Source organism: Cryptomeria japonica, chromosome 2 (genome assembly GCF_030272615.1).
Source record: "Cryptomeria japonica chromosome 2, Sugi_1.0, whole genome shotgun sequence".
NCBI classification, from domain to species: domain Eukaryota; kingdom Viridiplantae; phylum Streptophyta; class Pinopsida; order Cupressales; family Cupressaceae; genus Cryptomeria; species Cryptomeria japonica.
In genome coordinates, this window is record NC_081406.1 from 600,904,473 (window position 1) to 600,930,959 (window position 26,487).

The 26,487-nt window shown below is 36.4% G+C and overlaps 1 protein-coding gene across 1 annotated transcript in view; it reads left to right on the top strand.

The window, feature by feature from the left end:
* Positions 1-4,002: 4,002 nt before the first annotated feature.
* Positions 4,003-26,487, top strand: part of LOC131063004 (magnesium transporter MRS2-4) — a 50,390-nt gene continuing 27,905 nt past the window's right edge. Inside the window, exons 1-2 of the mRNA XM_059216769.1 lie at positions 4,003-4,466; positions 12,550-13,004. Of these exons, the coding sequence (XP_059072752.1) occupies positions 4,178-4,466; positions 12,550-13,004 (744 nt within the window). The 5' untranslated portion in view covers positions 4,003-4,177. The remainder of the gene's footprint in view (positions 4,467-12,549; positions 13,005-26,487) is intronic.

The window sequence follows — 26,487 nt, forward strand, 5'->3', positions numbered from 1 at the left end:
AGGGAGGGAAAGTTTCATCGGGAATGGGAGGTAAGCAATTGAGTGGTCAAGTTGCCATCTGAGTTTCCAAACCTATAAGTGTTGGTCATGTCATGTTTTGCTGATAGAGCCTAGAGACATGAAGAGTTGTGTACTAGGTACCTGATTGGTTAACTCTAGTTAGTCAGTCTAGTGGTTATGGTTACTTCTTATCTTGAACTCTTAGTGTTGACCTCAGCCATCAGATAACTAAGCTCATCTAATAATAGTATTGATAATCATTTTGGATTTTAACTTTATTTTAATTAAAATATATTTGATATATATAGATGACTATGAGTGCATACTATCAGAAGTATATACACACATGTATATATGTGTATACGAGTGCGACATATTAATGCAACACAAATATACACATACATATACTTATGTATGATATATACCTCATATAGCATGTATCATGGTTATATAGTATATTTATTGATAATCAAGAATTTATTGACGAATTAACACATGAACATAATGGTTGAAGGCCATGCTCACTTGTGTGAGCAACTTCATCATATCGATTATATTTATTATGAAGAGTAAACTCAATACTAACCATATTCTTTTCAAGTGGCGGTAGATTAAAGTGAACAACCACATTTTATATTAAAAAGAAATTGAAATCCATGCTACATGGATTATAAAATCCAAGGCAATGATAGTAATATGAGCTTCAGTTAATTTGCAAGCATGATAAGGCAACACCAACCATGGTTGTCGCCACTAAGCTATAAAACAAGGAATTCACTGAGCTCACCAATGTGAGTGAAGTAATCTTTATCATTTGATATGTAATTCATGGAGATGAAAATAAATTTCTCTAAATGAAGGGTAATTCACATAACTACTTAAATAAGTGGTCAAAGATAAAGTTTGAAGTCCATACAATAAAAGGAGAAAGCAAACCTTGTTTAACACATTCTCAAATGGAAAGAAAAATACGAATTGGCTTTGCATTACAAAAGGAGCTAAGTGAAGAAAATACTTTGCAAGGAATTTAGTGACAAGCTAAGAGGAATGTTTGGAAAGCATAGAGCTCAACTTTGGTTTGGGAACAAGCTTACTCCAGGTTATGCACAATGGATTATCTTTTTATTTTTGAAATTGGAAATTATATAATTTGGAATTAATGGTTAAATTAAATTGTTGTCACAAAGAAAGGCAATAGCTTCAATAAGAACGATAATCATCTATTGCTATGAATGTTAAAGATTAGTTGTAAAAATCATAGCATGCTATTACTTTTTGAGGTCATAGTAGCAGAACATACCTCGTAGAGTCTTCTATGAAATAGAAAAAAGTAAAGAGCATAAGTAATTAAAAATGATCTAAATTTTATGTTTCAAATACTGCATTAAGTATGTATGTATTCTGAAATTCCTCTTAAGACGAAGGTTTATCACAATAATTATATGGGAACCCTCTCTATGTTACATTAACAGTCATTGCTCATGGCAACTTCAGAAACTTAAACAAATACTCACCTAAAAATGAACACATTGTCAGAATCAAACTTATATTTCCCTAATTTAGTCCATTAAGAAGGAAATATTGATTTAATATAACAGAATTCATGAAGTGAATTTGAAATTCCAAAGAGAGAATGAATACAGAGTCTAGATGTAAACATGTATTCAACTCTTCCTCACATATTGTAAGGCATGGTACAATATCTCAAAGCAAAGATAATGACAATGAGTCATTGACTGGAGACTCATACTTGTAATTATGAGGAGGCAAGTAGTATGCCATTCATGATCATGAGTATGGAGCCAATAATACATAAACAATAGAAAATCAAGTTAATTATTGTGACCTTAATATAAAAGCTAAACACTGTAAAACTTGTCACTACAAGTCTGGAACTAGAATGGTAATTAAACTTAATGCCGGTGAGTCTCTAAGTCATGTCAATATGTAGTTAGCATAAGAGACATCCCTATTGCTTAGTAAGACTAAACCCTTATGTTGGTTCTAATCAAGCAGGGTTGTGAACATGGACTACACATTTATTCATGTTTGCAAACGAAAACAATCGGGCAAGGTGACTCTATGCTAAGCGAGTGTTCACCAGTTCACATGGTCCATATACACCACCTAGTTAGAGGTCATGCTAGTTAGGAGTTTGATCCTATGGTAAGTGACTGACTAGAGTTGTGTAGAGTTGAAACATCAGTCTTAGATGGCATTAGACCAATCAACCTGCTTACACCCTTGCAAAGGGCAGTGTCTCTTTCAGTTGAAAGTTGTGTGGGAGATCGCCAGGTCTATGTTTGAGTGGTAAATCACCCTAAAGATACTTTCCCTCTTGTCAAAAAGTTCATAAGATTAAGGATAAACAGATGGACTACCAAGTGTTGTAAACTCTAAACCACTTTTGTACTTTTATGTTATGTTCTTAAAGACAGAATAGGCATTTTATTATATAAGCTCTTGCTCATTCTTGGTTCATTGCTATCTTGTAGAAAGGTTAAATAGTTTACTGCAATTGTTTTCTAAAAAAAATAAAATGTTATAGATATCTAGGCTTCTTCTTGTTTGTCTTTCCCTTATGTTACTATGGTTCATTTGCTTTTTGTTTTTAAGCTTAGTAGTAGCATCATGTTACACACGGGGTCAAATATAGTTTACGAGACATCAAACCTGCACTATTTTTACTTTGTGAAGTGTTGATCTTTTGCTGGATTCAATTTGATAACGAACTCTTCTATTATCTCAAGTATCTTCTTGCTGAATACATCTTAAAATGAAGTTGCAACTAAATCACCATGGACTTGAATCAAGTGGCTTTGTAATTTTTATAGTCGAATTGAGTGTCTTTGTAATCTTTACAATCCAAAATAAAATATTTTTCTATTTCAACTTATCCCAATTGTGCAAAATATACATTCTCTCTTCCCAAATGTCTTCTAACCTTTTCCATCTACTTGTTTGACACCAAAGATAATGCAAGTTAGTCCTTAATTGGGCAATAGCAATCTCTGATCTTTAAGGGATATTGACTTCTAAATAGGCCTTTTGTTGATGGCTCAAAGTGAGGTTAAATTGATTGAGATAATATTTCTTCTTTCTCCTTAATGTCTTGCCGCATACTTGTAAAACTTACATACAACAAATTTCTTTATTTGTTTGTTGTTATTAGGGCAAGCATTCAAGTGAATGCACCATTTTTTTACCCACCTGCAATTTAGCTTCATCCACGACTTATTTCTTTCACTCAAGACATCTTTAAAGGCAACATTGGGCCAACTATTCACATCCATCTACTCATTTTTTTTCAAGGATCTTTGAAGACACGCGATAGTAATGGCTTCAATAGAAATTGCACTTGTTTTAGTGAGAATAATCTCATAGGGGATTGACATTTTTCACTTGAATTTACTAGTGATCATGCATTTTTGGATTCTCTCTATTTGCATCTAGTTGTGTCTAAAGTGTTGCTAGCACATATGTTACATCCACAGAACACCACCAAGATTACTACTAGCTGAAATATTGTTTGAATTGTTTTCCAATCTCATAACTATGTTTCTTCGCATCTTTTTTGAAGAACAAGAAACATTCTCCACTCTCCCAAAATTCTTTTCTTTTCACAAGTTTCTTAACCAAGATTGTTGTTGAAGTCAATCCCAATGTCTTTACACTCTATTAGTTCTTCTAGAATACATCCTTCAAAATAAAAGTTAAGCTATTTCTTATTTTTTATCAAGAAAAAAACGATCTTGGTCTTGCTAAAGTTAACTTGCATACCCACATCTTCATAAGAGTGGTGAAGGACAAACAAACGCTTTTATAACTCTTGAATAGACGTAGCAATCAAAATTTATTTACTTGTATTCTGATTGTTATGTCAAACTCTTCATGAAACTTATAGATAATTGCTTTAAATTACATTGATATAATAAGATCTTTCAGATTCCGCTGATGTATGGGCATTTCAAACTTTTTAAGTGATAGGCGTCAAAATAATTGAATAATCAATTGTTAAATGTTTTGATTTGATGAACCTTGCGCTATCACTCTCCTTCCTTTTTCATCTGCCCACTTTCTCAGGATGTGCTCAACCATGCTGTCAAACAACTTTGCATTGTGAGTCTCTATGAATATTCTGGGCTCTGCTTCAATTATGCTATTATTTGGCTGAACAATGGGGAAAAGTGGGCTTAGAAGGATATTCAATCGTGAGGAAAAGGGGGCTGACGGATCGTATGCTTTAATCGAGAGCAGTCCACACGCGGAGGCAGAGCTTCAGCTTCAGCCACAGCTTCAGAGGAGCAAGAAGAAGGCGGGGTTTCGGCTATGGATGCGCTTCGATGCAGATGGGAATTCAGAAGTGCTGGAATGCGATAAGCACATGATCATGAAGCGCGTCTCAATTCCTGCCAGGGATTTGAGGATCCTTGGTCCCGTCTTTTCCCATTCATCGAACATTTTAGGTAAGTTTTCTTACACTCTACTTTCGCTGATAACGCTCTTTCCTGTTTTTGTAAACAAGGCTTTTATGGATTTTTCAAGTAAATTAGTGAATTGTTGACAAGTAACCAATTATTGGTGGCCAGTAATTTTGAATTTGGGGGTGTTTATGGATATAGAGAAAAACAAATTAGAGAAAGAGAAATGAGAGGTCTTCTAAGGTCTATCATTGCCGGCGCCGGCGTACCTCTGGCCGTGCTTAGACTAGAGGGTAGCTTACATAATATGACAGTCATCTCTGGCTATGTTTAGATCAGATGATAGGTTATAGTGTATGAGGACACAGTACTCTCTGGTGGTATTTAGACTACAGTGTACACCCCATCCAGATTGAAGGTCTATGCCTCGTACACTTCAGAATAAGAGCTTCTCCATTAGTGCCGGCAAAGCTTAAAACAGTTAGGACACTATTTTGGGGCTTTGACACCAAATAAGAAATTCAAATAACGTGCTGGCTGTTTACTTTTAGGCATCGGTACCACTCAATAGGGTTGATCATTAAGGTTGGGTTTTCCCAGGGTACAAAATTTGACAGCTGCATAGACTTCTACAAACGAGTCTCATACTTTAAATTGGTGCCTGACTTGGCTGTCATGTGCAATGTGGTACTAAGCCGAACTTAATCTGCTAATAATGTTTTTCAGCGTTTTTCCTTCTGTTGGTATAACTGACAATCAACTTTACAAAATTTGATGATTACCGCTACAAATAAATTGGTGGAAAGATGGCTACTCTAATTCAATCTTATCTGTAACAACTTGATGCGAGTCATTTGAAGATATTAACTTGGTAGTAATTCTGTATTGGATATCTGGTATATTATGGGGCACTTTATTCGTCATCTTTGGAAAGAATGCATCTCGTACTACATTAGAAAACAATATCATTACAATTACAGTAAATGGAATATTTAGGTGGTGTTCTTATCAATTTAGATCTATGATTACAATTAGAGAGTAAATGGAATGGCTAGGAGGCATCCTTATAGGATTACAACTACTATTACAACACTAGGCAGCATCTGTATAACTATAGGCTTATTGTGTGAAAATATTTCCAGTTTATATTCAAAGGAATGTTCTTGGATAGTATTCCATAAATCTTCACCATTTGGATTTGGACCATACACAGGCCTCTCAAATGATTTGTTTCCAATGGACTGGTCCACGAGTGAGAGAAATGCATATTTGAGTGAGACCTAGTTCCCAGTGGCTGTGTTACTCCATAATTGTGAAAGTCATGTTTAACTGTTTCCTACTTGCATGTTACAAATATCTTTCTGGTTCTGGTATTTTTCCACCAGCCTATCTTTGATTGCTAGAATAGAATTGATAACCAGACAATCAATGACTCGGGTTTTAAAGATAGCTTTGTTTCCACGTTGATTGGCATTTTCATCAATCTCCGTTATATGCCCTGAATCCCTCTTGTTTCCTCCTTGCATGTTACACATATCTTTCTGGTTCTGGTGTTTCTCCACCAGCCTAGCTTTGAATGCTAGAATAGGATTGATTACCAGCCAATCCACGACTCAGGCTTTACAGATAGTTTTATTTCCATGTTGAATGCCATTTTCAACCATCTGCCTTATACGCCATGAATCCTCCTCCCTAGTCTTTCAAATATTTCAGGGTTTGGCAGTATACAATCATGTAACTTATTTGTTTTATAGCACAAGAGAGGCTTAAAATGGCTTCATATGGAGTCTTTACATATAGGTCCCTATGAGACCATTGTCTTTTAAAATTGAAAAAACAGATCAGGGTCCAGAAGTGTTTTATAGGGATCAATAGAAGTGTTTTTGTCAAAGTTTGGAAGGTGTGGGGATGATTAATTTGTAATGCCCCCTTCTTAAAATTAGAACATGATTAACCCAACGCCTATTATTTTCCCATAGGTCTTGGGATTAAAGCATTTAGGGAATAGGCTTTGATCCGATCTGATAATGATCTGAAACAGATTTAATTCCATGAGAACGAAGAAGGCAAATTATCAGTCTTAAGGGGAGCATTGAAGAGCAGCCATTAATGAGGTTCATGGCTGCAATCCTTTATGTAGTATTAAAAAGTTGAATAAAAATGATTCCCTGCCAAAGATATAATGATCCACTACCCAAGGGAACATTGGGAGATCATTAAAGATGCAGTAATTTGCATAGGCAGTCCACAGATAAGAAAAAGCTGCGAAAGAAGAAAAAAGGGAATTGTGGGTGCCAGAGGAAGGATTAATTAATATTATGAAAATATAATTAAAAGTTTATTTCCAAGGGCAGTGGGAGAGTTGGGACTGTTGGTAGAAGATCCTATATATAAGAGATCAAATGAGGGGAGAAGATCATCATTGAGTACATTTTATATCAAGCTATTACTCCTTGTGGAGCATGGACTGTGGTTCAGCAACCTGAGGAGAAAATCCCTCAAGGTCTGAAATTAGAGGATAACAAGCCCCCCCTTGCCCCCCCGCCCCCTGCTGATTTAGTTGACTAAAATTCAAAGGCATTCATATAAAGTAGATTGCTGCAGTCTTTGTGATTAAAACAGCAACTGATACTGGAATTAATTCTGTCATTTCCTGGGCTGTACACAGAATATACTTTCCTATACAAAAATATTAATAGTTATTTCTGAACCTTCAAGGAAAGTAAAGTTAATATTTATTAAGGATTGTGCCAAATCATTGCTATTGTGTACTAGGGCTTGAAATACTCAAAACAAAAGTAAACGGGACATTACATAATTGCTCTCTGTTGTGCGTTCTGCACACACACCCCTGTTTCAGGGGACCCTGTCTTTTTGTTATATTTGCCCGAAGGAGAATGTGCGATGTGAAGCCAGAAGTATACTTCGCGAAATCCTCTCATTTGTCCGAAAAATCACAAACAATGAGAATTGCACAAATAGGCATTCGGAGCCGAAAATGATATAAAAGAAACTTTGTCGTGCAAATAGGCTTCATATGACCAAAAATGGTAAGGGGTTTGAGTTTGCATTTTAAGCTTATAGGCCGAGAATCATTCAAAACCTCCAAAATGGAGAAAGTAGCCGAAATACCACTTAAAGTCACGAAATCAGGCTACATGGCCATAATGGAAGGCTAAAACTCAAATTCAGCCAACTTACTCGAAAATTAGAGGACAAGGAAAAGATGAGAAAGTCTAAATCGCACACTCAGCCATCTCAAAGCCGAAATCCATAGAGCAGCTTCAAAATCGGCCTTTAAGGCAAGAATTCAAAAAGACAAAAGTCAAAATTTGGCTTAGAAGGTCGAAATGTAGGTCGTTAAAAGTCTGAAGTCGGCCTAAAAGCCCAAATTGCGAGACACAAACTCTCAAATTACCTTCTTAACCCGAAGTATAAAATCATTGACATAAGCTGGCAAAATAACCATCGAGCCCGAAAATTAATAAAGGCTCTATAAAACTTCAAAATCGGCATAAAAGGCCGAAGTGCAAGTTCGATGTTTTGTTTGATTTGCAAGTCAGTAAAATTGCACATTGTGGTCAAAAGGCTAAAGCAAAACTACATCGTGCTAATTCCTCATGGAGCCCGAAGTCACTTGCTCACTCCAGAATCGCGCAAACCATTAGGGCTGGGAGAATATTTCGCGCTAACTCCTCATTTGAGCCGAAAATGAAGCAAAGAAGACATCTCGCATTTCTCATTCATCACCCGAATTTTATAAGGCAACCAAAAATCGTTCATTTCCACTCTTAAGCTCGACTTCTCCCAAGCATGAATCGTATATTTCACCTCATTTGCCCAAGAAGAGTTATTCAAGTTAAAATCGCGCACCTTAGGGAAGATACCCGAAATTGCAAAGGAGTCCGAAATGCACAAAGCCTATCGAAATCGGCTTCCAGGCCAAAAATCACTAAAATAAAATCGCACAAGATGAGCCTCTAGGGCCGAAAACAACCAAAGCCTAAAAATCACGCAGTTCATTATAAATGTGCATAAAATTGCTGAAATTTCATATTGAAATGAAAATACGAGGGGAGGTTTTTGAAAGCAAAGTTCGGCCATTTTAAATGTTTTGCAAAATAAAACAAATTCACGCATTCTCCCCTTATAGCCCGAAAAAGGAGAAAGGGGGCTAAATAACAAGTTCGCAAAATAGCCTTCTAGGCTGAAAACCTTTCATAAGCCGAAAAAGGTTAAAAGATGTTAACAAGCCGAAAATGAATAAAGGTTCCAAATTCGCCCTAAGAACCTCTTCAGCCGAAATTGAAGAAAAAAAACTAAGTCGTGCATTTTTGCCTCTTAGGCCGAAAAAAGAACTCAAAAGGTCTAAGTTGAAGGAGGAGGGTCTAGGGTCTTCTTTTTTAGTCAAAGATCATTCAAAAGAAAAGGTCGCACAAAGGCCCCTTAGGCCCGAAATTCAAAATGAGTGCATTTTAAACTTGTCAAGTCGCACCAAGAGTTTTCTCAAGCCCAAAAATCATAAACAAAGGCAAGTAAAATATGAAGAAATCTCACATTTTAGGTGAAGCGTTCGAAATTGAACTTAACATCTCGCAGTTCACCTCTCAGGCCTAAATTTCATCTAAGTTAGAGAGCAAATCAAGACAAAGAATCGGAGTTCATGTTTGAGGAGAGACATTTAAAAGATACATTTCACAAAGAGCTTCTCAAGCTCGAACTCCACCGAGACGAAGCCAGACGTTAAATAAAAATATTGTTCACAGGAAAAGGACATCGGCAGGAGTTAAAGTGACGACTTAACACAAGATCAAAGCTAGGCGCAAGATGAAGCATGAAGAAACGCGCCACCACCAGACTACAAGTTGAAGTCCATCACCGAGACCAAAGACCGAAGAACATTTAGAATGCAACAATTATGCATTCTCGAGAAATGCACAGCTGGATTTAATTCCAAAAATTCAGTTTTAAAAACTGAAATTGTTTAATGTAAGGCTGCCTGTGGGTCCTGCTCAAGATATTTTGAAACAAAGTGGAACACAGGTCAGTTGTTTCCAACTATCGGATAGACCCAAATTGAAGCCAAATAGTGATAGGTAGTTGAAAAGGTGGTTGGGTGGATAGCTAAGAATTGAGTAGGCATGGGTAAAGCTGCCAGCTTCTGGAAGGCAAATTGCAGCCCCTGGATGCAGTCAATCCTGCCCTTCGATTCAAATTTGTAAATTCTATAAAAGGTAGGATGCCTCTCTTTGTAAAGGGTTAGAGTTTTTGTAGACAGTTAGATTCTATTTAGATTGCTAGAAGGTTAGAATTTAGTAGTTAGGAGTAGAGTAGAACTGGTGCAGAAATTGTTGTAATGGCAGCCGAAGCAAATATATGAACATTGAATCATGGTGTTTGTTGTCTTTGTTTTCTTTTGTTTGCATGGTTTCTCTTTTAGTTGGTTAATTAGAGTGCAGGGATTTTAATGGCAAAATGTGGAAGGGTATTTGATGCATTTCAAGTTCATAACATTGGGGGCTTGCTGATTGTAGGCCACTGTGCATGGTTAGTCTGAAACTTACTGTGCTTAGTTGAACTGTAGGTCTTTGTCTTAGGCTGCGCCAGGATTGGGTGCCTAAATGAATGTCTCTGGTCTGAAAATCCTTCATCCCTTGGAGATTGCACTGTTCTTGTGTAGTTGTGAGGGTGTCTCTGGCGAAACAAGAATCTGTTAATGGAAATCTGTCTACCCGCTGCACTAGTCATTCTTATCGCTGTCCTTAGGTCTCCTATCCCTTCTCTTTTGGTTTTTTTTCGCAGCTTGAGAATCGCAGCATTATAGGGTGCAGACCAGCTTGTTGGAAAACGTAAGACCCCTTGTGCTTCCAACAAAACACATCGACTGTTGAGTTATCCCGTAGTCAAGAATTGACATTTGGAACCTTGAGGTTGTCCCCACATGATCAAACCAAACAGCATAAGGCTTCCTTATACAAGAAAGGATAGGATACCTGGCGAGGTCATTCTATTCTGCGTTGGGTGGATAGAGTTGCAGCGATGCGACTTTAGACACGTCAACACATTCTAGTCTAAATAAGAACCTAGCTTTTTGTCATACAAGTTTCCCCAGGCATAACATTCTCTTGTAAAAGAAATGTTTTCCCTGTAAAACTGTAAGGCTAAATGGGTGTTTGTGCCCTAATGGTATATTATCATTATTACTATAGTACATCTCCACTAGGTGCTCTTTACTTCCCATCTCATAGCCAAAACTGTTATCTGAGCTCAAATATCTGTCAAAGCAGAGGCCCTCTGTATCCTTGATGACAGTATTGACAACCTTGGCCAGAAACCTCTTCAATTTTTAATAGTCTGCTTTGAATGGTAAAAAATAAGGGATAAAACATATCAGCAGGTGCTAGGATTCTGTCCATAGTGAGATGGCAAAATGGTTTTGTAAAATAAATTCTGCTCCACAAATATGAAATTTGTTAACTTATACATGTTTTCTATTGATGTTGTTTATTGTTCAGATCCCATCTTATCTGAAAATCATCACGGTTTTAGCTGTATAACTTCTGGCTCTCTGAGACTTCAGCTATACATAGGTTTAGAAAACAATTGATATAATTTATATATTTTCAAGTTCTCTTAGAAGGGCCATGGCTAATAGCAGTACAATTCTCCCCTTTCCATCATCTATCACAATCTTGGAAATTTATTAAAGGAATAAGTCGGCACCATATTTTTTTAACTTGCTAGAAGCAGCAAATGTACATCGAATCTATTTGATATAAAGTTTTAAGAATGTTTCCATACTATATGTAAAGGTAGAATGCCAAAATTCAGCTTTCAAAAAAGCTAAGTTACTGATTCTTCCCCAATTGCCTCGGATCCTGGTTTGGATTTCTTACAGGTCCTGGTCCGAGCCTGGTTCCCCGTGGATTCCGCCCGGGTTCATCCCAGGCGGCGGGGTCCTCTGTGGGAGAAAATGTTCCATAAACCCAGTTATAAATTTAGAATGTTTTCCTCTGTATTGTATACCAGATTTTTTTCAGTTCATTCATATACAGCTGCAATTTGTGTTGTTAAAGTGGATTTGTATGGATCTGAGCAACATCTGCTGCAGTGATATGCATCATCAGTGATGGAGTACTGCAGGGATTTTAATGCAAATGATATTTCATTACCTAATTACAGTAATACCATGGTTGTCAGTTGTCTAAAACTCTAAGCCTTAAAAACCTTTCAAATAAAATCTAAGAATGCTTTAGAGAGAGAAGTAAAGGCATTGGCAATTATGGATTTATGATTTATGATTTATCATTTATGCATGGAAAGTTACATTGTATATTTCATATTTGTATGGATTTTATCATTGTAATAATCAATAATGGTAGTGATAGTTTATATAATTATATTTAATAATTTTGATGTTTGAATATATATATATATATATATATATATTTGTATGTATGTATGTATGGACGTACCCATACCCAAGGATTTTTTTTTTTGCCGATTCCGCGATTCCATACCCGTATCCGTACCTGAATCGGTAACTTAGCAAAAAAGTATCAGAAATTTTCCATGTTGGATATTGCTAACTTAAGTGCAAATTGAAATTGATGGATAATTTTTTATGAAGGCTGGTTCCTCTGGTACAGTGAAAAAGAAAAAAGTAGGATGGTAACAATTAATGAACTTTCTGACTGTAGTTTAGGCTATTTGGAAAGAAGAGGAAAATATTTAGTAAAATATGTATGCCAGTCTCTTATAATGACTTGACTGAAATGCAGATTCATGGTTCCTTGATTTTTAGTTTCCTGAGTATCTGTTCCAAAATTCAAGCCATGTGGTTGGGCAACATTGTTTAGTGATTAGATGCATGATACCCGTTCACATGTTATTGTACTATAATTGTGTTGTGACATGTTCCATGTTGATGTTTTTTTGAAGCCTTTTAGGGCAGATCATTTGGTAGTAACTTCTGAGCTTTCTCAATAACTTGAAATGAAAATAGTTCATGTTTTGCGAGTGAATGTATTCCATAATCCATTTCTTTCATGGTTCTTGTCCTGCTCTTTCTGGGCTTAAAGTTACAGGAGTTCCGTTTACTGTTTGGTTTATTGGATTCAATACACAGCTAGGGAGAAAGCCATGGTGGTCAATTTGGAATTTATTAAGGCAATTGTTACTGCTGAAGAGGTCTTCTTGCTTGATCCATTGAACCAAGCTGTTCTTCAATTTGTGGATCAACTCAGGCAACAACTTCCTTCCAGAATATCATCTAAGATTCAGGGAAGTAATTCCACAGGCCAGCAGGAAAAGCCTGGCACTTCTGCTGCAACTTCACCTGGACGCTGGCTACCTGTCCCCGAAGCAGCAGATGGGTTGCAGCGTGAACTTCCATTTGAGTTCCGTGTATTGGAAATAGCTCTGGAGGTGGTTTGTACATACATGGATACAAATGTTGCAGAACTTGAGCGAGAAGCTTACCCTGTATTGGATGAGCTGGCTAGAAATGTCAGTACCAAGAGCCTTGAGCGTGTGCGGAGCCTGAAAAGCAATCTTACTCGTCTCCTTGCACGGGTGCAGAAGGTATGATCAAATTTTTTATTTTGTCATACTACTATCAATGTCATCTTTGCAAGGTGAAGAACAAATATAAATATAAATTTTTTTATTAATGAATATGATCTACCCTTAAAGCTATGCATAGTTGTTTTTGCAGTTAGAGATCAAAATGATATTAGGTAAAATCCAAGTTTAAAATGTACTAAGTAAACTTATGAGTATGAAATTAGAGGAAAGCCTCCAGTTTTATTTGGAAATCTCTATTCTGCTATCTCTACTTTTGTTCTTGTATTCTCCATACTTTGTATATCCACATGTAACACACAAACCAACATAAGGTGACTTAATACTACATCTCTGATTTTGTTTGGAAATCTCTATTCTCCTGTTTCTACATTTTTTCTTGTATACTCTGTACTTTTATAGATCCACATGTAACACACAAACCAGCATAGGGTGACTTAATGCTACATGTATTGTGGTGCATGGGTGAATTTTTAGTTGATTATGTTGGAAGGTTGGTGCCTGCGTCCCCTTGGTTCTTCAGCGTCGTCCTCAAGGATTCACGGCATGGCTTAACTGCCTCCCGTGATTTGTTTATCTTTGTTGTTTGTATCAGACGTTAATAGGTCGATCTTTTGGCGCACGGCCAGCCTTGGGCCAACAAGTGGTATCAGAGCTTAGGTCACGGGTTCAAATCCCTCAGTCGCCCTAGGGGGGGGATTGTTGGAAGGTTGGTGCCTTCATCCCCTTGGTTGTTCAGCACCGTCCTCGAGGATTCACAACGTGGCTTAACGGCCTCTCGTGGTTTGTTTTTCTTTGGTGTTTGTATCAGACGTTAATAGGTTGGCGCAACGGCAAACCTTGGGCCAACAGATTAATTGCAGTCTATAGACTTGGTTGACTGTGATGTTGCTAATGCTAGCATGTGTTCCAAGTCAACTAATAATCATGAAATCTTTTTCACAAGAGACTTTTGTTGAGCTGTATCTCCCTTTGGTAAAATCTTAGTCTCAACTCTAGGGATACCATTAAAAATGGATGCAATAAACCCAATTTAACCTAATTAATAAGGTTCAGGTGGGCAGTGGGCCTAGTAAGTTATGAACATAACTTAATCTAGTTTCCTTGGCATTTGTTTTGTCTATTTTAAGCTAATATCTATTATTATCACGATTCATCATTGTTGTTGCTCAAATAAAGTCTCCAGTTTTTTTTTTTAAATTTATTGTAAATTTATCTCTATTATTATTGCTGTTGTTGTTGATGATAATAAGAAAACCCCTTTCCACTGTCCATAAAGAGGGTTCCTAATTCCATTTTACTCGTTACAACATAAGAAGCATCTCCGTCAGTTCTTAAGCATGGTTCATGTAACTTAAACATGTCACTAGACCACAGCCTTACAGACAGTAGATGCATTTATTGTTGGGTTACTTTGAGATCTTAGAACAACTAATCATTAGCAGATAATTTGAATGTTGTCATAGGTTGTGGTACGCTTATTATTCCAAGTGCCATATAGCTGTTCTCATTAATAATTTTACTCTCCAGCCAAACTTTAAAATGAGTCTGTAGCATTTGTGACTCAAAACTTGTATTCGTTATGGTTTATGTTTCTTGATGTCCCGTTCAATAATACCCGTATGTTGTAATTGGCAAAATTTAATTGTACGAATATTTAATGTTTTCTGGTGCCTTCTTTGCTGGACAAGAAAAGTAAATATGAAATTGAAAATTTTACAAATGTTGATGCAACTACTGATCGAGCTATGCATTATCATCTTTGCAGTGTGAGTTCAAACTTAAAATAAGTAAAATCCAAGTTAAACGTGCACTGAGTAAACTAATAAATATGAAATTGGAGGAAAGCCTCTAGTTTTGTTATTTCAACGGAGAGAAGAAGATCTCAAATCAGAACTCTGGAAAAAACATAGGAAAAATGGAAGAACTAGTTTTGCTCGATGTGAAATTCAATGGATGAATAGCAAAAAGAGCTTTACTAGATTTAGGAGTTGACATAAACATATGCCAAAGAAAGTGTGGTAAGCATTCAGTGGGTCAGAACTTCACAAAACACCGTATGATATTGCTCCAGCTGATGGACATCCCAAATTTTCCTTTAGGAACATTGAGAGATGTACAAGTGGATTTCATGGGAATAAAAGCAAAAGCAGATTTTGAAGTCATACATATGTATCAAGGGATTTAGGATATACTCAATATCATTTTGGACATAAAAAGGCCTGTAAACAACAGTGGGATATTTCATGTAGAAAGATAACCGCTTGTACTGCAAGGAAATGGAAAAGTGGTATATATGCCTTTTAATGAAGGTATGAAAGTAGTATATATAGAGGAAATACATACCATATATAAAGAAGAAGATGAGGATGAAACGAAGAAGGTACTATACAATTGGAAGAATACCCAAACAAGAGTTTAATGGAAAACTTAAACTGAGAAATATTTATAGAAAGTGGTGATTCCTGAACTGACACAGAAGATAAGGTAGAAGCCTAGGAATGGTGTGAACCAAAAATGTTAGAAGGAAGATATTTGGAGCAAAGAAAGCTTTTATGGTCTAGAAAATATCTAAGGATGTACGACAAACACCACAAAAGAAATATCCCTGCTGTAGAAAAAAAGAGAAATGGCTATCCAGCCCCTAGGGTGCTCCAAGCATCTATTACAATGTATTTATAATGTATGAGGGGCATTGATGTCTTGGTGCATCCTAGAGGCTGGATAGTTTCCGAAAAAAATGATCATACCAGAGGTAGAAATTAGCAATAACTCAAACCAAGGAGAAGTGAACTTTTGGATTTTTGTTTTACTTATACATGGTGATAATAGTTGCTATGACAACGTGTAGCAGTGCACACTAAGTGCTAGCCCTCAAGGAACTAGGAACTAAGGAGATGGTAGAGAGAAGGGAGGAGATCCAAAAATACATGACTGCTAAGACAAATTAGTTGTGATCCTTGGGGAAGGAATAATATGATTGAGGGATGTAAGATGAATAAACTAGTAGGAATAATGAGATATAGAGAATAAAATTAGAGGAATAAAAAAGAGAGAGAGAAGGAATGTGGTTTAGTAGAAATTGGTAGAATCATTGAGGTCATGGTGTTGGCATGTATAGGAGAGAGAGAGAGAGAGAGAGAGAGAGAGAGAGAGAAAGAGAAAAGGATGTTTGAGCAAGGGTAGCCAACACTAAAAAGTTTGAGGGTGAAGTGAAGAAGGTAGAGAAAATGCAAGGCCCCTAAAGTTGATGGATCAAATGAATCTATGAAGAAACCCTAAGTAGAGGCAACACCTTATATATTAAAGATATGAATTTGTGATATGAAAGTGAAAAGAGACATAGAAGTAAGAGAAAGTTTAAATAAGGGGAACAGTATTGTAGCTGATTAGATTAGAATAGAATAAAGAAATCCCGAAGGGTTTGAGCCCCCACATCAAGGGACATGATAAGTAGATGACCCCCCTTGACCAAATACCATCTCCAATGCCACTTATATTGAAGAAGACAAAGAAGAGGATATTGATAAATGGTTAAGAACTTCAGAAGATAAGGAATAAGAGAACATAAAATATGGCAATAAATTGTAGTGCCTATATTGAAACCAGTGATGAGATAGAGTGGAGAAGAATTACTAATAAAAATAAAAATCTTTGTATGTCATAACTGCAAGAACTATCCTAAATATGTTTGAATTGGGGATGTTGAGAAGTATTTGGGGAAGATGAAGAAGGAAGAATCCTATGAGATTAGGATGGCAGTTGTAGATCTCATATTGCCAAGGAATGCCGCAAGATGGTGGAAAACCCGTAAGTAGAACATTTTCACATGGAGAAATCTAGAGATTGCAATTAAATGTGGATTTGTAAAGGAGGAATGGCTAATGCACAAGATGGAGCTTCCAATCTAAGGAAGCATATTAAATATTGAGTAGTTCTTGACTAAAAGAGGTCAAAGGGGAGCAACAAACAAATTAGTAGGCATCCACTTCTTTTGTTGGAGTTTAGAGTCACTAACTCATTCTTAGTATATACATCGAGAACAAGGAGGAGAAACAAAGGATTGGAATAAGCCAAAATAAGATTTTGTTACATTTTTTAACTTTTGTGATCAATGTGGGGAAACACATCAAGTACATAGAAAGATCCAACCTCTTGTAACATTTCTAGTTGAAAAAGCACAAAGGAAATTTAAGAGGAATAACATAATTGCAGCACCACATAAGGTTTCAAATAATTGGGAACCCATTGGGTTTGTGGCACATGGAATAATAGTGGTATCTCACAAGGTTAGTTATCTTCGACACATAGAAATGGTTGATATAAAAGGGATGGAAAAGGAACCTAGGTATGTAGAGGCGGAAGTGAAAGAAAAAAATAGAATCTTGATCACAAGAGATGTAACACCTTAAAGGAATATGCCATACATAAAATCAAGGTAAAGATGAAGATCTTTCCCTCAGTCTAGAAGTAGGATAGGTATTAAAATAAAGGGGTGTCATCGAACATAACCCCATAAGTAGAGAGTAAGAAAGAAATTATATTAATATCCACATATGACCAAAAGTAGGTCATTGGGATTGAAGAGAATAGTAGTATACAATAGAGAGTTAAAAGCCACACCAAGGGGAAGAACAAAGATAAAAGATACAATATAGGGGACCACCAAAATAAGTTTATACAATTGATTTCTGACCTTTTGGGAGCTCACCAAACTTCTTGGAGAAGTTTATATTTTTAGACAATCACCCATTTGCTTCTAATCATCATCCTGAGACTTCAGTAGCACATTGGTATGGTCAGAATTTCATTATTGTGTCATTTTGATACTTTCCAACTTGGGTAATTTACTAAAATATTATATAATTATTTAAGTTGTCTAATGATGAATATATTAAAAAGACAATTTAGTGAGATTATTTATTAAAAGGGTGTTGTAAGTTGTGCACCAAATGGGATGCCTAGGATAAGGGGTCTTTATACACATGATGAATTATTATTATTTTTTGGAAAGGAGTTTGTGGAGAAAAAAGGGAATTGTTATATTTTTATTATTAATATTGTTTTTCTAGAAATTTATAAAAAGGGATTGAGAATCCATTTGGGAGGTTAGCCATGAAATGTTATTTGCATCTTCAGATTTATAGAACTTGTGTTCTTCTCAAAATTTATTGAGGATGAAAGCGTTCTAGAAATTACTGGTTTAAGGGACGAAATCCCCCTTAGTTGATCTTGGTAATTCCATTCAGGAAGTACAATCGAGTTGCAAGTGAAGTTTATTTTGTTTGCTGATCAAACTAGAGGATTTTGACGAATTTTGTTGATGCTAATCATTTTGGGCGATTGAACTCGTGTGTTTTCAGTAATCTGGAAAGTGTGAAGAGATTTTGTGCAAGCCGCATCCATCCCAAAAAAGACACACCACCTTTACCCAGGCCATACAATCTGGAGTTGCTCATCTTTGGAGGTATAGTCTGGACTCTGATTTATTGTTTCTTTACCAGCTGTACAGGTCGTACAGTTTTTAAGTGGCAGATTTGATGGTTATAAGTGGGCTGTACCACTCATAATGGGGCATGAGACTGCTGGAGGTGAAGCCCTCTTTTTGATGTTTATTACTTCCTGTTTGGTGGTGCCCGGTAGTTGGTTGATGATTCCAAGTTTTCATTTGGTGGGAAAATGACTGTATAGTGAGTTTCATGATGATATGTACCTGCAATTACAGCAATAGTATGCTGTTACAGGTTAGTTTAGGACTGATATATGTTATCAGCTTATTATGCCTTCCTTTACAGTTTATTTTTGGGTGTGTACGAAGGAGTTTTGAAGTGCTTTTTTAGTAGTTTGCAAGTGGGTGTGTTAGAATGCTTCCTTTCAAAGTTTTCTGAGCATTCCAACAATGTTCAGTTCTGTTATTACAGCAATGAAAGGGGTTATCAGACCTGCACCAGCATGACACTTCATCCTAATAAGGTATTTTGCTGTTGTTTCATTGATTTGCTGATTATTAATGTTATTTGGATCTATTATGGAGTGTGCAGCAGTTAATGTGAGTTTTATTGCATTTAATATATCATTGTGTTATGCTGAATGGTAGTACCGAGAGTGGGCTTGATCATTGCTCATTAATGTATGTACTCACCCCACTGAATAAGTGGAAAGTTTTCGATTGCTTACCCCACGGAATATGTGGAATCATTGTATTTTCTTACCCCACTGAATAAGTGTAGAGTATTGAATTTGTTACCCATTGAATTAGTGGAAGCTTTGTAGCTGCATTTCGTTGAACAAGCATGAAGTGTTTGTTTTCATTGTATTGAACAATCTGTGTTCTTTCCTTTCAGTTGCATAGCACTCCATGAATGAAGTGAGATTGGCTGGCTTGCTGCCGAGTGCATTTAATTTCAAGTTCGTGCATTTTAGTTAGTTGTGTGGTCCTGAACAACATATGTTCTTGCCTTGCCCATCTCGGGAATTGGGTGATTAGAAAGTGGAAAGGACATTGCATTGTATCTCATTTTTTGTTGGAATTTTTTTCAAAAAAAAGTAGGGGTGTTTATTACAGAGCTAAACATTGTTGGTCTAAATATTTAAGGAAAGTAGAGAGATTGTTGCCTGAGTCTTAGTAGTAGTAGTAGTAATAACTCTCTCAAATCTTGTAATAAATGGAGCATTTGGAGATGAAATGTTCTTTGATGTCAAGCTTCTAGAGGGAGCAAAGACAATAGATTTAGTCAAGGCAAGGAATATGGTTCTCTGTCTCAACTTGTAGTTGATGGGAACTGTTGGTGTAAATAATTATTCATCATGGATATTATTACACCTTACTTAAGTTTACTTAGGAAATGCATTTCATAGTAGTTTGGGTATGAGACACTTGGGTGTTTGTGCCACATTGGGATAGTGTTTGTAGGAGAATTTCCACCTTTTGTTGTCTTATTGTTACATTCCACCTTTGGTGGGTGATCCACCTCATGTTGAATATTTTATTGTTTCTCCTACCTACCACACCTATTTCCTACCTACCCTTGTTTCTTATTGAGCCACATGTCATGTTTGTGTGCTCACATATCCATATAGCCTTGCCTATATAAGCAGACTCATCTACATTGTAAACAACTATTGATCTTTTGATCATCTATCTATTGATGAGAATATAGTTTATTCTTGTCCTATATCTTGTCTCTCTATTTTGTACTTTTCAGTGAGCTCTTGATCTTGGCAAAATCTCACAGGAACAAATTCTCATTTAGCCAAGGGGAAACCTTAGGCCATGTGACCAATGATAGTAGAGATAGTGAGGATGGAAAAGTATACCCTCTTTAATTTGTAGGAAATGCTCAGCATAAAAAACAAGCTTCATTGCTAAGAAGCATAGGAGGGGAGATTCAAGTGACCTAGATGTACTACTTGTAAATGCCCCTTCTAGCAGCTTTGGTGGTCTCCTTCAAAGGAAGGACCTGGGGAGGAGTATCCAAAGAATGCATGAAACAAGGTAGTTTGTTAATAGAGATGCCAATAGAAAGGAGTGAGCTAGCGTTGGTGTACCAACCATGAGGGCTCCACGTTGAACCTTGTGAGGCAATCTTCTTAGAAGAACAAATAACCAAATATGGATATCTATCACTACTAGATGCAGATTCACCCATGAATATGTAGAAAGTAAATTGAATGATATTCTTGAGATGCAATAGCTTGGCAACAAACCTGCTTGTATAATTCTCAGAGGAACGGTACACTTGCACCTAATAAGATGTAGCATGAGACTCTGGACCTGCTCAATGTGGTCCCAATTAACAAATCCAAGCTAGGCCCCCAACATTGTGGGCTTGATGATGGTATCGAAAATATGTATCTTTGAAGGGATATCCTGGAAATGGATTTGGAAACATTGATAGTCCAAAAGAGAGATTGGCATATCTCTTGCAAGACGTGAATGTGAGGCAAGCTGTTGAGATGTTGTCATTGATGCCATTATGCAAAGATTGATGTAAGAGGATTGAAGGACTTATTAATGGTGACCTAGACAGAATCAGTTATTATGATTAATTAAAGTAATGGCATAATAGTGATATGGATGTGCAGTGGTCAGAATTCAATTAGATACTAATATACTAATGCGATATGAATAAGGTGTTTCAGATTTATAATGCAACGGCTCAATATAGTAAATGATTTGGACAACGTACTGTTCATAATTCTGACCATATTGATAATTCTGGTTAATTGTATCTAAACAGCGACTAAGGCAGAGCATTGATAATTCAGTTTATTTAAGTCTAGATAGCAACTTGCTGATTGCTCATAAGAAAAGGAAGACATATATTAAAGGCCATGGTTAATGGAGAATAGTTTAATAAAGAAACCAAAACAAAGGTTACAATATTCAAAGGGGCACGATTCATTAATAGTAACAAACATTAGCCGTCACCTTGGAGAAATCAAAAACAATTCATACGTATCTGTTTGAAAATAATGCCTCCGTGGAAAAGACACAAAGAATATTTGTTATTAGTAACTAATTAGTTCGATGCCAAGAGCCACGATGATTAATATGTTAGACTCTTAAATAATGGTTAGTAAATAATATGGAGACATGACTTCAGTTAAGTACATCCAATCAATATGTCCGTTAGAAACTTGTAGATATAAATAGAAATCAAAATCGATGCAAAGCGTGGTTGGGGTGTAACATGAAAGTATAGAGAAACTCTTTGACTGAATTATATCAGATTTATATGAGACAAAAGGTGACTCCAATACCGAATTGAGTGAAGAATTCAGAACAATTCAATGCAAGGATAAATGCAAAAAGCAGTGACATATAACAAAGTAAAAGGAAGACATTAAGGCAGATTGTATTTCAGAAAAGTCTAAGTGCAGATTTGTATAAGCAGTTGAGAACCAGTGGACCAGAGTTGAGAACAGCAAGATATTAATCTAAGAACAAGACATTATTTGCAGATCTATATCAGATTTGAGAAGCCATTTTGTAAAAGTGTACGGATTTGTGAAGGTCCTAGAATTAGGGGTTGGTGCCTCTAATTGAATGAGGGCTTGGTGCCTCTAGTGGGTTGGTGTTCACAAAGTGAATGAGGGGTTGGTGCGTCTATCAATTGTAAATTAATACTTTTACATAATAATATATTTAGAGTTTTTATTTACATTAAGTACTTGTGTTGTTAATAAAGTTGAATTCTGAAAAAGTGTGTTATACTGATTCACCTTCCCCCCTTCTCAGTAATAACTATGGGGCCAACACAAGCTTCATGCTGAAGGAGGGACCAAAGAATTGAACTCCAAGTTTGTTTAAGTGGATGTGATATTCAAGGCTTCCAAAGAATTGGAATTTGGAAACAAGACGTTTGGAGATATTGAAAATCATAACTTGAGGTTGACCACAAGTTGGCAGAGTTCAAAAAATAATCAAGGGTGTCAAGTTGTTATTGTAAACCTTAAATATGGTGAGAAAGGAGAGCAATATCATCAACATAAGTAGAATGACAATAACCACCTCATATAAAGTGCAACCATCACTCAAGTGAGTGTGTTACCAAAGAAATACCTTCATATCATCAATGTAAATGCTAAAGAGGGTTAGGAGGAGAGGGCACCCTTGTTTGACTCCAATGGTACTCCTGACAAAGTTGAAAAAACTGTGGGAGATACAAAACTGCCCAGTAATTCTCATAAAGCCTCCCAGCTGCAATAATGAGAGAATCAAGAATGCCAATATCACGCATCCACTAGAAAAGCGTCTTGAAACTGATTCAAAGGCCTTCTTGAAATTTATGAAACAACAAAAGATTGTGGAAAATTGACGGCAAGCCTCTTGAATAATAGTCCAGAGTGTGAAGATGTGATCAATAATTTGGTAATCTCCCCTAAAACCAACTTGCCCACAAAGATTACCTTTCTAACTAGGTACTAAAAAGATGCAGCAAACAAAATGTTAAACATGTCATTGCAACCAAGAGGCCTATTGCAAATTTCCACTCACATAGATAAAGACGCATAATAAGAAAAGCCATCAGAGTTGACCTTTGATTATAAAGCTGACAAGGGATTTCACTAGTTTGTCTTGAGTACAAAACAATGTTTTAGGACTGGGAGAATGTACAAAATGGTAAGTATATCATTGCAACAAAGAGGCCTAGTGCAATTTTCACTCACACGGATAAAGATCTGATGTAGGGTTCTCCCCTACCTCACATCAACGCTCACATGCAAACTCAGAAATGCTATGAAATTGATGGAAAATCTGCAAGTAAAGACTCTATTTTCTCATTCAAATTCTCCAGAAATGATACAATAACTTCACAAATATGATATTACATGAATTTGCAGCCTTATGGGCTGATGAAAACTTTTACGAATCTGATATAAAATTGATCTAAAACAGCAAACATAAACAAGCAAGAGCTATCAGAAACTATCTCCTTAAAATTGGTTTTCTTCTTTGTAAAATTTGCTCTTTGAATCTGGAAATCTTCAAGAGACCTCTGCTGAAATCAACTATGGGGTATTTGAATCCTTTTGCAGATGCATCTAACCTCTGTGATCAGCAAAACCATGGGTTTGAGCCTCACCCAGAATCCTACGCTGTGAAACCCTTAACCTCTCCTTTCTTGGAAATGATAACTTAATGCAAATCAGTTACAAATTTGGCTTCACCAATCCTACACCAAGATTGGGAGAGCATAACAAACGTGGTAGAATGCATTAAATGTTGCATTTTGCTCTCTCATAACCTCTTGCCACCCACCCTTATCGATAGTAACCAATTTTGTTTCATTTTTCACCTCCAAGAACCTGCATTAAAAAATGACATTGCCACTTGTTCCTGGGTGCCAACCTTACAAGGAAAAGCATTTGGGAATTGAAAGGGCATGTTTTTAAACTTATTACTATGTAGTAACTCCCATTCCCACGCCCAAGTTAGAATATTCCGGGTTTTGAGCAAGAAAATGTCAATTTCTAATTTGGAAACTCTATTCAAACTTGCCTAAAAAGCTATGGCCACCAATATTTATTAAATATTGGCCTTTATTACAAATTTTATTTCCCCTACAACATTTCAACATTAAACTAACGCAAAAATTAAATAAATTTGTTTTTAGTTGATCCCGGATAACTTGTCCACCATGGATGCTCTTGCATCAAGATCCATAACAAGAAAGGCCATAGTAGTTGACTGTTGAGCATAAAGGTGATAAGTGATTTCACTAGGTTGTCTTCAGGACAAAACAATGTTTTAGGACCGTGAGAATGTTGCTAGCATTCAAGAGATTGTATAGTAGCACACGTCATTTATGAAATTTTTGGACCCATATATGGGTTATATATGGTATACCATTTAAGTAACACTAAAACACCTCTAATATGCCTAATAATCTATAAAAGAGTAAAGTATCATAAAGGAAAATGTAAATTAGTGGGCATAAGATAAGTAATTGTTATTATGAAGAGGAATTAAGACGCTATATAAGGAAAAAGAGGGAGATAAGAGAAAATTATCATATGAATTATATATGTTTGAGAATACAGGAGTGTGGAGCATATAAGAGAGATATATGGGAAGAATGAGGAAGATGATAATGTTAAGAGTAAAACTAGGAATATACATATATAGAGAAGATGTAGTGAAAGCATATGTATGTGTGGGAGATATATGTATGAATGCATGTCTAATTGTTGTTAGTTCTTTCTATAATCTGTAGCATATTGTATCTTCTTCTTATGCACCACACTGGGGTAATTCCTACAGCACATAGTTAAACATAGACTCTTGGTTTATTTTCTTGTCAATAGAGGGGCACCTATAGATGCAGGGAATGTGAAGAGGAGGATGAAGCTGAGGAGGAGGAAGTAATCTTGATCCCTACTCAACCTATCTCACCAGTCTTTCCACTCACTGATGAGTCCAACCATATAGAGAGTGGCTAGATCTTAGAAGAGTCTCCTCATGCAGTAGAGCATCAAGAAACCAACCAGCTAGGAATTGAGACAAGCATGGAACAACAACTTGAACATGTGGAAATTTCATCATCCACACGCTTGGAGCTTGGTAGTACATCATTTGTACAGGACGAGTTGATCTCCATACAAATGTCACAGTCAAACCTTGGCATTTTGTTTCATCTGATGTGGGATTTTATCCAAGATTTGGAATCGGTGGCACAAGTAATTTGCAAACTGCAGAGTGGCTGAAATAGCAAGGAGACTGGATAGTTTGCATTCACCTTTGGTGTCACAAGATGCTGTGGATTCATCAGTTTGTAGAGGTAGAATGTCATACAGATTTTATAAAAATCTTCCTCAGCCATGGCTGGCCAAATGCAAAAGTTTGACAAATGCATAGTAGTTGGATACCACTATGGGTGCCCCTTTTCTTTAGTGGTTCAGATGAGAGACTCCTAGCACCTATTTACTCCATTGATTATCAATTTCAGGATCTATACCTCATGTTGTGAAAAGAAATAGTTGCTCAAAGGGTGCTTGCAACTGAACTTGACGAAGCCACTACCACTTTGAAAAATCTTTGTGTTGAGATATAGGAACAAAGGAAAAGGTGCAACTTGCTCAACAAGGCCAACAAACTGCATTGGAAAAGAGTAAGCTGGCATAGAACAAACAAGAAATACTTGAACTCAAAGCAACCAATAAGAAGGAAAAGTCTCAGCTTATGGAGGTAGTGCAGATGGTGGAAAGTACAAGGGAATGCGAATTGAATGCACAATAGAAGTATACAAGCACAGAGCTGCTACTAAGCAAGTTCAAACTCTAGGCACAACATCTTCAAATCTAGTAGGTGCTGCAGTACCTCTAGGAACACCTTTTATCTCTGATACGTAGTCTTTTTGTTTTGTCAGCTAGAAACCTAACTTATCTGTTTTGGGGCGGGTGGTGTAGGAGCACCTAATAGGTCTTTATGCCTTAGTGAGGCCATGATACGATATTTTGAGGTATTTGAGTTCATGTGATGTAATAAGGTCAATCATGACTATTCTTGATGTAATAAGTGTCTCTGAAGTCATTAGAAGGTGTTTTGAATTTTTGAGTCATGTTGAAGTCATATAGTCAATATTGTCAAAAGTTGTCATTATGTTGAAAATGAGTGTCAATGGGTCAAATATGTTGTTTTATGATATGTAAGGGTCTTTGTGGCATATGTGGACCTATTTGAGTCATTATTGGGGCATGGGAGTCATAGATTAAGTCTAGATGCAATTTGGAGCAAAATTGTAAAAATTGACAAAAGAGTTGTCAAGCAACTTTTGAGTTTGTAAGGGTAATTATGTGTTTGTTGTTAAAATGAGTTGTAAAGGTGGTTATAACTGTGTGGAGGCTTGGAAGACACTATAAAAGCCTTGTACACGTTTGGGTATTGCTGTTGGTGGATGTAATAAGAAAAATCAATAAAATATCTTGATGTTCCCTGCATTTTCTGGTTTTTTTCAGAAAAGCAGTCTGCTCTTTCGTT